Source organism: Glycine soja, unplaced genomic scaffold (assembly GCF_004193775.1).
Source record: "Glycine soja cultivar W05 unplaced genomic scaffold, ASM419377v2 tig00105329_1_pilon, whole genome shotgun sequence".
Classification (NCBI taxonomy): domain Eukaryota; kingdom Viridiplantae; phylum Streptophyta; class Magnoliopsida; order Fabales; family Fabaceae; genus Glycine; species Glycine soja.
Window position 1 is genome coordinate 10,126 of NW_021144528.1, and position 13,858 is coordinate 23,983.

Here is a 13,858-nt window from a genome sequence, read left to right on the forward strand (position 1 = left end):
AACTCTAAACCCTGAAATCATATTTCTAAAGAAACCCTAAACCCTATTTTGTCAAATATCCATTAAACACAAGTCAGTCAAGTAACCCTTAACCCAAATTTCTTCCTAAACCCTAAAACCCTAAACTCTAAACCCGAAATCCTAAACGCTAAACCATAAACGCTAAACCTTAAACCCTGAAATCTTATATGTAAAGAAACCCTAAACCTTATTTTGTCAAATACCCATTAAACACCAACTAGTCAAGTAACCCTAAACCCTTATCTGTCAAATACCCCTAAACCATAACTAGTAAAGTAAACCTAAGGTATTTGACAGATAAGTGGTTTAGGGGTATTTGACAGATAAGGGTTTATGGTTACTTGACTGGTTGGTGTTTAATGGGTATTTGACAAAATAAGGTTTATGGTTTAGGTTTTATGGTTTAGGATTTAGGATTTCGGGTTTAGAGTTTAGGGTTTAGGGTTTTAGGGTTTAGGAAGAAATTTGGGTTAAGGATTACTTGACTGACTGGTGTTTAATGGGTATTTGACAAAATAGGGTTTAGGGTTTCTTTACAAATAAGATTTCAGGGTTTAGAGTTTAGGGTTTAGAATTTAGTGTTTAGGGTTTAAGGTTTAAGGTTTAGGAAGAAATTTCGGTGTTTGATCTTTGAACACAATATTAAGGTAGTTAGATGCGTTTTTAGGGTTTAGGGTGTAGGGTTTATGGTTTACAGTTTGGGAGTTGGGGTTCAGAGTTTAGGGTTTAGGGTTCCTGGTGTAGGGTTTAGGGTTTTGGGGTTATGGTTTAGGGTTTACGGATTAGGGTTTAGAAAGAAATTTGAGTGTTTTATCTTTGGATACAAAATTAACGCAATTAGAGGCGTTTTTTGGGAAAATTGTAGGAGTTTATGGTTACTTGACAAATTGGACTTTATGGGTACTTGACTAATTAGGATTTAGTGTTACTTAACTAATTTGGGTTTATGGTGTTTCAAAAATTAGATTTTAGGTTTACTTTACTAGTTATGGTTTAGGGGTATTTGACAGATAAGGGTTTAGGGTTACTTGACTGGTTGGTGTTTAATGGGTATTTGACAAAATAGGGTTTAGGGTTTGTTTACAAATAAGATTTCAGGGTTTAGGGTTTAGGGTTTCTTTACAAATAAGATTTCAGGGTTTAGTGTTTTGGGTTTATGGTTTAGGGTTTAGGATTTTGGGTTTAGAGTTTAGGGTTTAGGGTTTAGGAAAAAATTCGGGTTAAGGGTTACTTGACTGACTGGTGTTTAATGGGTATTTGACAAAATAGGGTTTAGGGTTTCTTTACAAATAAGATTTCAGGGTTTAGAGTTTAGGGTTTAGAATTTAGTGTTTAGGGTTTAAGGTTTAGGAAGAAATTTCGGTGTTTGATCTTTGAACACAATATTAAGGTAGTTAGATGTGTTTTTAGGGTTTAGGGTTTATGGTTTACAGTTTGGGAGTTGGGGTTCAGAGTTTAGGGTTTATGGTTCCTGGTGTAGGGTTTATGGTTTTGTGGTTATGGTTTAGGGTTTATGGTTTAGGGTTTAGGAAGAAATTTGAGTGTTTTATCTTTGGATACAAAATTAACGCAATTAGAGGCTTTTTTTGGGAAAATTGTAGGAGTTTATGGTTACTTGACAAACTGGACTTATGGGTACTTGACTAATTAAGATTTAGTGTTACTTAACTAATTTGGGTTTATGGTATTTCAAAAATTAGATTTTAGGTTTACTTTACTAGTTATGGTTTAGGGGTATTTGACAAATAAGGGTTTAGGGTTACTTGACTGGTTGGTGTTTAATGGGTATTTGACAAAATAGTGTTTAGGGTTTCTTTACAAATAAGATTTCAGGGTTTAGGGTTTAGGGTTTTAGGGTTTAGGAAGAAATTTGGGTTAAGGGTTACTTGACTGACTTGTGTTTAATGGATATTTGACAAAATAGGGTTTAGGGTTTCTTTTGAAAGATGATTTCAGGGTTTAGAGTTTAGGGTTTAGGATTTAGGATTTAGTGTTTAATGTTTAGGATTTAGGAAGAAATTTCGGTGTTTGATCTTTGAACACAATATTAAGGCAGTTAGATGCGTTTTTAGGGTTTAGGGTTTAGGTTTATGGTTTACAGTTTGGGTGTTGGGGTTTAGAGTTTAGGGTGTAGGGTGTAGGGTTTAAGGTTTTGGGGTTATGGTTTAGGGTTTAAGAAGAAATTTGAGTGTTTTATCTTTGGACACAAAATTAAGGCAATTAGAGGCGTTTTTTGGGAAAATTGTAGGAGTTTACGGTTACTCGACTAATTGGACTTTATGGGTACTTGACTAAATAGGATTTAGTGTTACTTAACTAATTTGGGTTTATGGTATTTCAAAAATTAGACTTTAGGTTTACTTTACTAGTTATGGTTTAAGGGTATTTGACAGATAAGGGTTTAGGGTTACTTGACTGGTTGGTGTTTAATGGGTATTTGACAAAATAGGGTTTAGGGTTTAGGTTTTGTGGTTTAGGGTTTAGGATTTCGGGTTTAGAGTTTAGGGTTTAGGGTTTTAGGGTTTTAGGGTTTAGGAAGAAATTTGGGTTAAGGGTTACTTGACTGACTGGTGTTTAATGGGTATTTGACAAAATAGGGTTTAGGGTTTCTTTACAAATAAGATTTCAGGGTTTAGAGTTTAGGGTTTAGAATTTAGTGTTTAGGGTTTAGGGTTTAAGGTTTAGGAAGAAATTTCGGTGTTTGATCTTTGAACATAATATTAAGGTAGTTATATGCGTTTTTAGGGTTTAGGGTTTATGGTTTACAGTTTGGGATTTGGGGTTCAGAGTTTAGGGTTTAGGGTTCCTGGTGTAGGGTGTAGGGTTTTGGGGTTATGGTTTAGGGTTTAGGAAGAAATTTGGGTGTTTTATGTTTGGATACAAAATTAACGCAATTAGAGGCGTTTTTTGGGAAAATTGTAGGAGTTTATGGTTACTTGACAAATTGGACTTTTTCGATACTTTACTAATTAGGATTTAGCATTACTTAACTAATTTGGGTTTATGGTATTTCAAAAATTAGATTTTAGGTTTACTTTACTAGTTATGGTTTAGGGGTATTTGACAGATAAGGGTTTAGGGTTACTTGACTGGTTGGTGTTTAATGGGTATTTGACAAAATAGGGTTTAGGGTTTGTTTACAAATAAGATTTAAGGGTTTAGGGTTTAGGGTTTCTTTACAAATAAGATTTCAGGGTTTAGGGTTTATGGTTTAGGGTTTAGGATTTCGGGTTTAGTGTTTAGGGTTTAGGGCTTTAGGGTTTAGGAAAAAATTCGGGTTAAGGGTTACTTGACTGACTGGTGTTTAATGGGTATTTGACAAAATAGGGTTTAGGGTTTCTTTAAAAATAAGATTTTAGGGTTTAGAGTTTAGGGTTTAGGGTTTAGGGTTTAGGATTTAGTGTTTATGGTTTAGGGTTTAAGGTATAGGAAGAAATTTCGGTGTTTGATCATTGAACGCAAATTTAGGCAGTTAGAGGCGTTTTTAGGGTTTATGGTCTAGGGTTTATGGTTTAAAGTTTTGGGGTTCGGGTTTAGAGTTTAGGGTTTAAGGTCTCAGGTGTAGGGTTTAGGGTTTAGGGTTTAGGAAGAAGTTTGGGTGTTTTATCTTTGGACACAAAATTAAGGCAATTAGAGGCGTTTTTTTGGGAAAGTTGTGAGGCCAAATGATATTTTTGACTCGCATTTTGTACGGTTTGAATGTCATAGGATCCAAAAAAAATTATATTGTGTACCAGTTTCATGGAGTAAATCCTCTAAATAGAAGCACGGAATAAATAAAATTGATTTGAATCCTTGCAACTATGGTTAAGTGCCTACGTTCTGTCTTTTTTTAAATTTATTTTGAACACATTAATGATATTTGTGACTCTCTTTTTCTATGGTTTGAACGTCAAAGAAAGCAAGAAAAGTTATATCATGCACCAATTCCATGGAATAACACCTCAAAATAGAAGCACAAAAAAAAAAAAGCTATGATTTGAACCCTTGCAACTATGGTTAAGTACCCTTGTTCTGCATTTTTTTAAAATTATGTCGAATGCATTGATGATATTGGTGACTTTCTTTTCCTATGATTTGAACATCATAGAATAAAAAAAAATTATATCATGCACCAATTTTATGGAATAACAACTCAAAATAGAAGCACAAAATAAAAAAAAAAATATGATTTGAACCCTTGCAACTATGGTTAAGTACCCGAGTTCTGCATTTTTTTAAAATTATGTCGAACACAATAATGATATTTGTGACTCGCTTTTTCTATGGTTTGAACGTCAAAGAAAGCAAGAAAAATTATATCGTGCACCAGTTCCATGGAATAACACCTCAAAATAGAAGCACAAAATCAAAAAAACTATGATTTGAACCCTTGTAACTATGGTTAAGTACATATATTTTACATTTTTTTAAAATTATGTTGAATACATTAATGATATTGGTGAGCTTCCTTTTCTATGATTTGAACCTCATAGAATCCAAAAAAAAATTATATCATGCACCAGTTCCATGGAATAACACCGCAAAATAGAAGCACAAAATAAAAAAAACAATGATTTGAACCCTTGCAACTATGGTTAAGTACCCATGTTCTGCATTTTTTTAAAATTATGTTGAACACATTAATGATATTTGTGACTCGATTTTTCTATGGTTTGAACGTCAAAGAATCCAAAAAAAATTATATCGTGCACCAGTTCCATGGAATAACACCTCAAAATAGAAGTACAAAATCAAGAAAACTATGATTTGAACTCTTGCAACGATGGTTAAGTACCCATGTTCTGTATTTTTTTTTAAATTATGTCGAACACATTAATGATATTTGTTACTCACTTTTTATATGGTTTGAACATCAAAGAATCCAAAAAAAATTATATCGTGCAGCAGTTCCATGGAATAACACCTCAAAATAAAAAAAAACTATAATTTGAACCCTTGCATCAATGGTTAAGTACCCATGTTTTGCTTTTTTTAAAAATTATGTCGAACACATTAATGATATTTGTGACTCGCTTTTTCTATGGTTTGAACGTCATAGAATCTAAAAAAAATATATCGTGCACCAATTTCGTGAAAAATCACCTCAAAATAGAAGTACAAAATCAAAAAAACTATGATTTGACGAGCAACAACATGACTACTAAAGAACCCATAATAAGAGATAATGTTAGCGACTTAAGTGATGATGAGCAACAACATGATTTTGATGAACATGGTGAACCAAGCAATTATGCGTTTTATTTGTATTGTGTGTTTTATATTAATGTATTAATTATGTTATTTTTAATTTTTATTGATAGATTATTTAAACTTTAAATAAAAAACATTTAAAGTAACCTATATTAAAAATATATATAACATGTTTTAAATAATAAAACATTAAAATAAAATAATAACATATCAAATAAAATCACAAAAAATATACTAATAAAATCAACTTAATATTATTTATTATATATTTAAATATATTTTTTATTTAAAATAAAAATAAAACCATAAAAATATTAAATTTAAAAGAAAAAACAGATTTACGAAAAGAAAAAAAATAGGTTAACATAACAAAAACATGTCTACAAATAGTAAAAAAGCATTTAAAAAATTTAACAAAAAGAAAAAAAAAATAGTTTTACAGATTTTTAAAGTTGTAAAACAAAATATGACTTTCGTTTAAAAAAAAACGACTTTAAAGTCGTAAAAAAATAACATTTGCACTGAAATCCTACATATTTTTACGACTTCAATTAAAAAAGTAACAAGTCGTAACAGGTGTTACTACGTTAGAAGTCCTAACAACTTTTTCGACTTACCCCGTTTAGGAAAATTTTTAAAAATGTTTTTTACCCATAATTGATAAAAAAAAACCCATAAATAGACTCTTTTTCCCCTATTTTTACCTAATATTCTTACCAATATCAATAATATAATGTTCAATCTTATAATTATGTAGGCGGTTTTTTTTATATATAGAGAATGAGAGTTTGGTTTTATATCCGTTAGAATATCAATAATATAATAATGTCCTTTGGCGGTTTTCTTTTATATATAGAGAGTGAGAGTTTGGTTTTATATCCGTTAGCATTGGAGGAGGGACATTGGAGGAGGGACTTAGAAAAACTGAAGGAGGCTCTCCAAATCTTGAATTCTCCTTCCCCTTCTTCCCCAACTGGATTCCTTAGGTTTCAGGTGGCGCTCCCTCCCAGTCCTAAGACATTCACTTTGTTTTGCTCCCAACCCCACTCCTCCTCGGTCTTTCCTCTCATTTATGTTTCCAAGAACGACGCCGACTCTAAATCACTCTATGTCAATTTGGATCATAATGTGAGTCACCAGAAAGAAAGGTTCTTTTTGGTTTTTCATACCTCAGGTAAAGGTTCAACAATCTTATTGCCATTACTTTAATAACTTTAAATACTAATTCTTTAGCCGCTCCCAGATTGAGTTAGATGAGCTGGAAAGTGTTTCCATTCTGTCAATGACCCTTGCATGGGATGAATTTTCCTTCTCTACTTTTCAAGAAGCCCATTATTCGCTTCAAGATTCTCTAGACCAGGTGCCTGACATGCCTTTTTGATATCTTTTCTGTTTTTGTTGTTTTATTTACCATCATTCACTGCTTCTATCATTTTTCATGTAATTTGGAATATTTAACGTTAAATGGTCAATTCTTTTTTGTATCTTTTACACCTTTGTGAATTTGGTTGGGCCTTTCTCTTTGTTTCCTATAATCTAGAGGATCCTTATCTTCTTCTTGGGTTCTGAAAAAATAAAAACATCAACTCCCTCCTGTATTTATGCTTGATGTTATTTCCTACGGTGTGGGTTATGTGTCATGTCTGGTCTACGATTGACACATGTAAATCCAAATGCACTAGAGCTGCCCTCAAAAAACTCAATTTGGTAGAAGATAGATCTATTCCAAGGGTACAAGCTCATTTCTTTCCTAAGAATATGTAAGTTTTACTTGCAACTAGTTGTTACTTCCCTGAATTCCTTGTCCAAAAGTCAATGATGAATGTAACCATGGTTTTCTTGAACTGAGAAGCGTATTGGGTCAACATTTTGTCTGAGTTAGTGTGTAAAGCAAAAGAACTAGTGCAAGCATACAAGCTTCAAAATGTAGTTAAGACTGCAGACAACTTCTGTTCATGTTTGAAGTTTGATAGAAACACAGATGTTAGCTATAGTAATATGAGGAAGGCTGCTTCTTGAGAAGATTTGACTGACAACTATTTATTCTATCCAAAAGCTGTAGATCTTCAGTACAAGGATTTAAGGCATTTTCAGTGGCATTGGGAAAAGGGGGAGCCTGTAATTGTCAGCAATGTGCTTGAATGTACATCTGGTTTAAGCTGGGAATCGCTTGTCATGTGGCGTGCATTACGTCATGTAACTAATACCAAGCATGGCCAACATTTGGCGGAGAAAACAATTGATTGCTTAGATTGGACTGAGGTTTGCTTAATTTCCCAATCTTTAACTTTATTGACCATGGAGAGCTTTTTACACAAATTTAATTCTTCACCTTCATTCTCATGAAGATTATGTTTAATTGTTTAATGTTGGTACTTATTTTAACTGGAACCACTGCAGTTATGGCATTTGGAGAATTATTTAATATTAGCAATTTTTATGTTGTTGAATTTCCTACATGTTTCCTGAATTCAGTAACTCCACCTTTTCTGGATTGAGACTTGAGAGTTATTTCAGTGCATTTAATATTGTCAGTTATTGAATTCCATAGAGTCATCAGAACAGAATGTCCTTGAAATATTTTGTGAAGTACTGAAAAATTACAATTTTTTGGTGGATGGTTCCACTTTAAGAAACAGTTTGTAGATGTTCTGCTATCTGGGTCATAAAGAGATACCGGCCTAAGGTGGAATGTTGGTAAACAAAACGCACATTAGGGTGATAATTAGAAATCATTTTTCTGAGTGTAGTTTTTATATGAGTCTCAAATTTTAAGCCCTTGTTTCATGCTTTATGCTGTCTCTCCATCATTCTCAAGAAATATGGCTAGTGTGATCAATTTATCCTGCTACCATCATCATCATATTCATCTTCTTAGTCCTAGGTTTTGCTCCTTATCTTATCATCTTAGAAAATTTTATCTCAATGTTTGGCTGTTTCTTGTCCCTGCCCCATTTTGCTGTTTTTGCTTTGCCTGCCCAGACCTTTCTTGTTGCCCTTGCATCCTTTGGTATGTTTGTCTAGTTCTTAGACTTACAGCATCTAGCTGATGTTGGGTAAAATGTACTTTTTATTTTTTTTAGTTTGTTGAAAATGTTATTTTCGATTTGTACTCATTCTGTTTTTCTGTTTAGTAATCAGACTAGAGTAAATCATATCTGCTTTATTTTACTGATTTAGTAATTCTTTACTGGACTTGTTTATTCAGTTGCTGCTGATTTCTGCATTTCTCTTTTGAGGTATTGGTTAAATGCAGGGGGAAATTAATAGCCACCAACTTTTTACTGGCTATACAAATGGTCGTAGGGATTGGCTTGCTTGGCCACAGATATTGAAATTAAAAGATTGGCCTCCTTCTAATTTATTTGAGGAACAATTGCCTCGTCATTGTGCTGAGTTCATATCTTCCTTACCCTTCAAGGAATATACTGATCCTCACAAAGGTTCTCTTAACCTTGCTGTGAAGTTGCCTAATGGTTCTCTAAAGCCAGACCTGGGGCCAAAAACATATATTGCTTATGGATTTCCTCAGGAGCTTGGACGAGGTGATTCAGTGACTAAGCTCCATTGTGATATGTCTGATGCAGTATGCTCTATTTGCTTATTTCTTTCCTGGGTTGTTATTTTCAAGGATTTCTTCTAAATTATTTGAACTTTTTAAATAGATTGCATATTGGATGGTGTATAGTTTGTAGGATGTATAAAGTGTTGTCTTTGATAAGCCATTGCATTTCTCTGTTCTGTTTCTTATGAGTAGTTTGTGGCTTCAGTTCCATGTCAGTTTTTAAGTTCTGTGCATTGTCTTCAATTCATAAACTCTCATTTGATTCTATATTTGACGAGTTATTTCCCTGGTTGTTATAATGATTGACTGATAATTAGAAAAACTACTCTTGTTATGATAGTAGAATCATCACATTAGTATGTTTAAGGACTTGAAATGAATGATGCCTTTGGCTTAGAGAAGGCTTTAATTTGCGTATATATACTTATGTCAGTTGCATAGATTTCCTGATCAAACATTGGTTAGTGTTTTGTATATTTTGCTGTATGTGGCCCTGAGTGCATGCTTATCAATGAAGGAAATGAAGCATTTTTTTTTTTAATAATTTGGCTGTTTTAGGTAAATGTGTTGACTCATATTGCAGAAGTGAAACTGGATTCTGATCAACTTACTGTCATTGAGAAGTTGAAGCAAAAGCATCTCGAGCAAGAGAAAAGGGAGCTACTTGGTGATGATCAGGATGGAGAAACTAATGTTGACATGCTTAATATAATTCATCTTCTACAATAAATGCTTTGGACAGGCAAAGTAGTGTTGAAGTCATGGAACAAGAAGGTGGATTATGTGATGGGAAAGAAGTTGATCAGTTTCATCAACCGTCTGGTAGTAATGAGGTTGCCATTGCTAATGAGGATGGCATTTCATATGGATCAGAGCTCATAGAGGTTGACAAAGTATAAATAAATCAAGGTGATTTGTTGTTTGGGGGGGGGGGGTGCTTCAGATGGTGCTCTCTGGGATATTTTTTGGAGACAGGATGTCCCTAAGTTGCAGGAATATCTGAAGAAGCATTTCAGAGTGTTTAGGTATGTCCATTGCTGTCCTTTAAAGCAGGTAAATTATTAAAATGATTCAGTTATCTGTCTGAGTACTCCTTATCAACCTGAGTCTTTTATAACAAATATTTTCACCTTTAGGTTATATTTTTAAATTTTAATATTTGGAGCTTTGCACCCTTATAACAATGACATTCTCCCATTCCCTTATTTTATTCTGATAAAAATTTCAGTAAATATGCATGTCATAAAGGATTGGGTGAAGGATCAAGCTGCTAATAAATAGTTATTTAGAAAATAAAAAAAATGTTTCTTTGCTTATTTTATTATGTGGTAATGAGCTTTTCATTAATATGACAATAGATGCCATGCAGTTGCAACTGTGTTCGTTCCTTAAACAAAGGCTGGGAATAGCATTATAGTGCAATTACCAGTCCAAAATATTCATTAATTTTTCAAATAAATATGTTTTATAATTTGCAAAGTGAGAGAGTACAGCTGGGAAATTGAGTGTATCCGACTAGACCGAGTTTCCCAGTTCTTACTGGTTCAGTGTTGGGTTGATTACATGGCACCGAATTAGATGCATATCCGATTTGATATGTGACCCGAACCGGTGCTATGCCCGGGTTCCGGTTTAACCGGTTGGACTGGCTGGTCCAGTCTGAGTTTTATAACACTGCACACAAGATCCCTTTGGTCTTGAATCACAGACAGTACACTGCCCACTTACCTTGTACTGAAATTCAACATTTTATTAAAAGAACGAAGACAGCACGTTTGAACTCTATTCATGTTACATTAGGTAAAGTTTATGAATTGTTTATACTCTTTTTATTACAGCTCTAACAAAAAAACTAATTCAAATTCAATTTATAATATTTTTTTTTTTTTGCAGGATGATTGACTTTTGGATGTATAGGTCTTTACGCCTTTATCTTATTCTGCAATGACTCTGTGAGAGAGGAAGAATAAAAGGGAATGGAAGTTTGGAAAATTTTAGACTAGAAGAAAGCCAACTTAGAGTTGAGCTTTTTAAGAACAAATTCTATCTCAAAATCAATTATAAGAATAATAAGATTTTTAAAATTTAAATAACCAAATGGTCTAGATCTAAAAATAAGCTCTATTTCACCTAGATATCTAGCTTTGATGGTTGCCGAACACCTTAGATTTTGGGAAATTTAATTCATGTACCATAGAAAAAAGAAGAAAATTATTCATTTGCCAGGTTATTTCTAGTTGTTATGTTTATCTGTTGTATTTGTCTGAAGTTTGTCCTTGTTATGTTTGTCTCTTGTATTATCAGTTGGATCATGCCAATGAATTATCCAACTCCCTGAAAGAAAGTGCCAATATTAACACTGTTTGGGCATCGCTTATTGTTGAAGAATGCACAAGACTTGGTTTGATGGTGAGATGATCTGATAAATATTACATATGCACCAATATTAATGCATGATTCTGATTTATTCTTTTGTTTAGTATTTGTGTATTGCTCCTGGATCTAGACCTTCCCCTGTTGCTGTTGCTGCTGCAAGTCACAAATTAATCACATGTATTTCATGCTTCGATGAGCATTCACTTGCATATGATGCTGTTGCATATGGAAGAGGATCTCACATTCCAGCAGTAGCCATTACATCATCAGGCACTGCAATTTCCAACCTTCTTCCTGCTTTATGTTTCATTATTTTCATGAATTTATTTTAGGGTAAAATACATTTTTGGTCCCCCTATAATGCTCAATCTGCAATTTTGGTCTCCTACATACTTTTATTTTTCACTCAATGTTTGACCATGGATAATCAATTAACGGTCAACTAACAGAAGAACCAAAATCGCTGATTTTGAAAAATAGGGGGACCAAAATTGCGGATTGAGCATTATAGGGGACCAATAGTGTATTTTAGCCTTAATTTTATTTTGAATGTGTGATGATTTATTAATTTCTTTCCTGTGACTTGGTTTGTTGTCATTCTGAATGCTGTTGCTAATACATGCATTGTTGGAGTTCAATTGGTTGCTTTGCTGGCTCTTTTTTTGCACTTAGTTTTTATTTTTATTTCCATCAACTTGATTTGTAGTTTTCTCTTTGAGTTTAATTCCCCTCAAGGTTTGAATTGTATTTGCTTTTAGAGTTTAATTCAAATTCACTAACTATGATAAAAATCTGATCATAAATTATCAATTATGATAAGAGTATTGATTTTTATAATAATTATTTAAAAATCGTATCTAAAATATTTTTTTAGAATAAATAATACATAGTAAATAATTTATGCACTGAAATTTTATAAAAACTTTTTACACTTTTATTTAATTATAAATTATCATATATATTAAGTCTGATAATTTTATAAAAACTTTTTACACTTTTATTTAATTATAAATTATCATATATATTAAGTCTGTTAACTTTTATAATAATTAATTTAATAATTTTTTATATGTCATCATTTCTAGTTAGTTGATTGAAAGTGTAAAAAACTTTTACACTATTATTTAATCACAAACTTTCATATGTGTGATAAATTTATTGATATTCATGATAATTATTATTAAAGTTATATGATAAATATTTCTAGTTGATTGATAATATAATTTTCTTGCACATGCCTATTAATTAACTCAATATTAAATTAATTTACAATTTTTTTTTTTACATTTGACAGTATATCAAAATAAAACTTATGCTTTTATACAAAAACATGAGATCCTTAATGCACGTTGGTTTTATATTTTGTTATATTGTGTTCATGTATTTTTTTATTTTTTTTATACAGTGTTCTTGTATTCAATATACTTAAAAATGAACACTTTCATGCATTCAAGTATACCAAACAAAATTCCAACACTATATTTTGGAGAAATATGGTTTCAATGTGTATTCTTTTTCAAATTTGTAAGAAGAATTTATTACTGTTTATGGTTAATATGGGCTGATATATATTTTTCCTGTAGGGACTGCAACCTAATCTACTAACTACTACTGAACTCTAATGCAGGTCAAGTCTGATCTGGCTAAAAATATCCAATCATTAGAACCAAACTCTAAATGTTATGTCTTGTAATGAGTGATTCTCTTACACTCTGAAGTATAACAATTTTACCTTATAAGGGTTCAATTCAATCAAAGTAAAATGGAAAGCGTTTCCTTATTTATCAAATATGTTTATGTTTTGTAATGTTCTTCTACTAATATGTGGCGAGCTTAATCCAAAGTGATCTTTGTTTTGGAACTATCCAGTTGAATAGCAGCATATTTTCAGCCTTGAACTTTATATTTTATTTGTGACTATTCTTGTTTAAGAGTGGTTTATGAATGTGGTATTGATATTTGATGCACGATAACTGGCCTTCTGTCAGGTAAAGGTTCAACTTCTTATTGCCATTACTTTAATAACTTTAAATACTAATTCTTTAGCCGCTCCCAGATTGAGTTAGATGAGCTGGAAAGTGTTTCCATTCTGTCCATGACCCTTGCATGGGATGAATTTTCCTTCTCTACTTTCAAGAAGCCCATTATTCGCTTCAAGATTCTCTAGACCAGGTGCCTGACATGCCTTTTTGATATCTTTTCTGTTTTGTAGTTTTATTTACCATCATTCCCTGCTTCTATCATTTTTCATGTAATTTGGAATATTTAAAGTTAAATGGTCAATTCTTTTTTGTATCAGTTTTTACACCTTTGTGAATGAAAAAGGGAATCTTTAATTATGGTTTGGTTGGGCCTTTCTCTTTGTTTCCTATAATCTAGAGGATCCTTATCTTCTTCTTGGGTTCTGAAAAAATAAAAACATCTACTCCCTCCTGTATTTATGCTTGATGTTATTTCCTACGGTGTGGGTTATGTGTCATGTCTGGTCTACGATTGACACATGGAAATCCAAATGCACTAGAGCTGCCCTCAAAAAACTCAATTTGGTAGAAGATAGATCAATTCCAAGGGTACAAGCTCATTTCTTTCCTAAGAATATGTAAGTTTTACTTGCAACTAGTTGTTACTTCCCTGAATGCCAATATTTGTTTGACATGTTTCTTTAGTTGATATTTGTCTTTTGCATTTTCTTTTCCTTGGGTC

The 13,858-nt window shown here is 32.4% G+C and overlaps 1 protein-coding gene across 1 annotated transcript; it reads left to right on the forward strand.

Annotated features, from left to right (window-relative positions):
• The first annotated feature begins 6,039 nt into the window (after positions 1-6,039).
• LOC114404634 (lysine-specific demethylase JMJ25-like) lies at positions 6,040-12,011 on the forward strand. The gene is made up of 5 exons (XM_028367512.1): positions 6,040-6,388; positions 7,271-7,476; positions 8,471-8,800; positions 9,363-9,804; positions 10,673-12,011. The coding sequence occupies exons 1-4, from the start codon at positions 6,040-6,042 to the stop codon at positions 9,366-9,368; spliced, it is 891 nt and encodes a 296-aa protein (XP_028223313.1). The 3' UTR covers positions 9,369-9,804; positions 10,673-12,011.
• Positions 12,012-13,858: the final 1,847 nt, after the last annotated feature.

What these genes read in the sequence shown, in the direction of transcription:
- LOC114404634 (XM_028367512.1), top strand. Translation starts at nt 6,040, where the DNA reads ATGTCCTTTGGCGGTTTTCTTTTATATATAGAGAGTGAGAGTTTGGTT. An exon ending in TTTGGTTTTTCATACCTCAG is followed by an intron (nt 6,389 to 7,270) that starts GTAAAGGTTCAA and finishes TCTATCCAAAAG; the next exon opens with CTGTAGATCTTCAGTACAAG. An exon ending in ATTGCTTAGATTGGACTGAG is followed by an intron (nt 7,477 to 8,470) that starts GTTTGCTTAATT and finishes GGTTAAATGCAG; the next exon opens with GGGGAAATTAATAGCCACCA.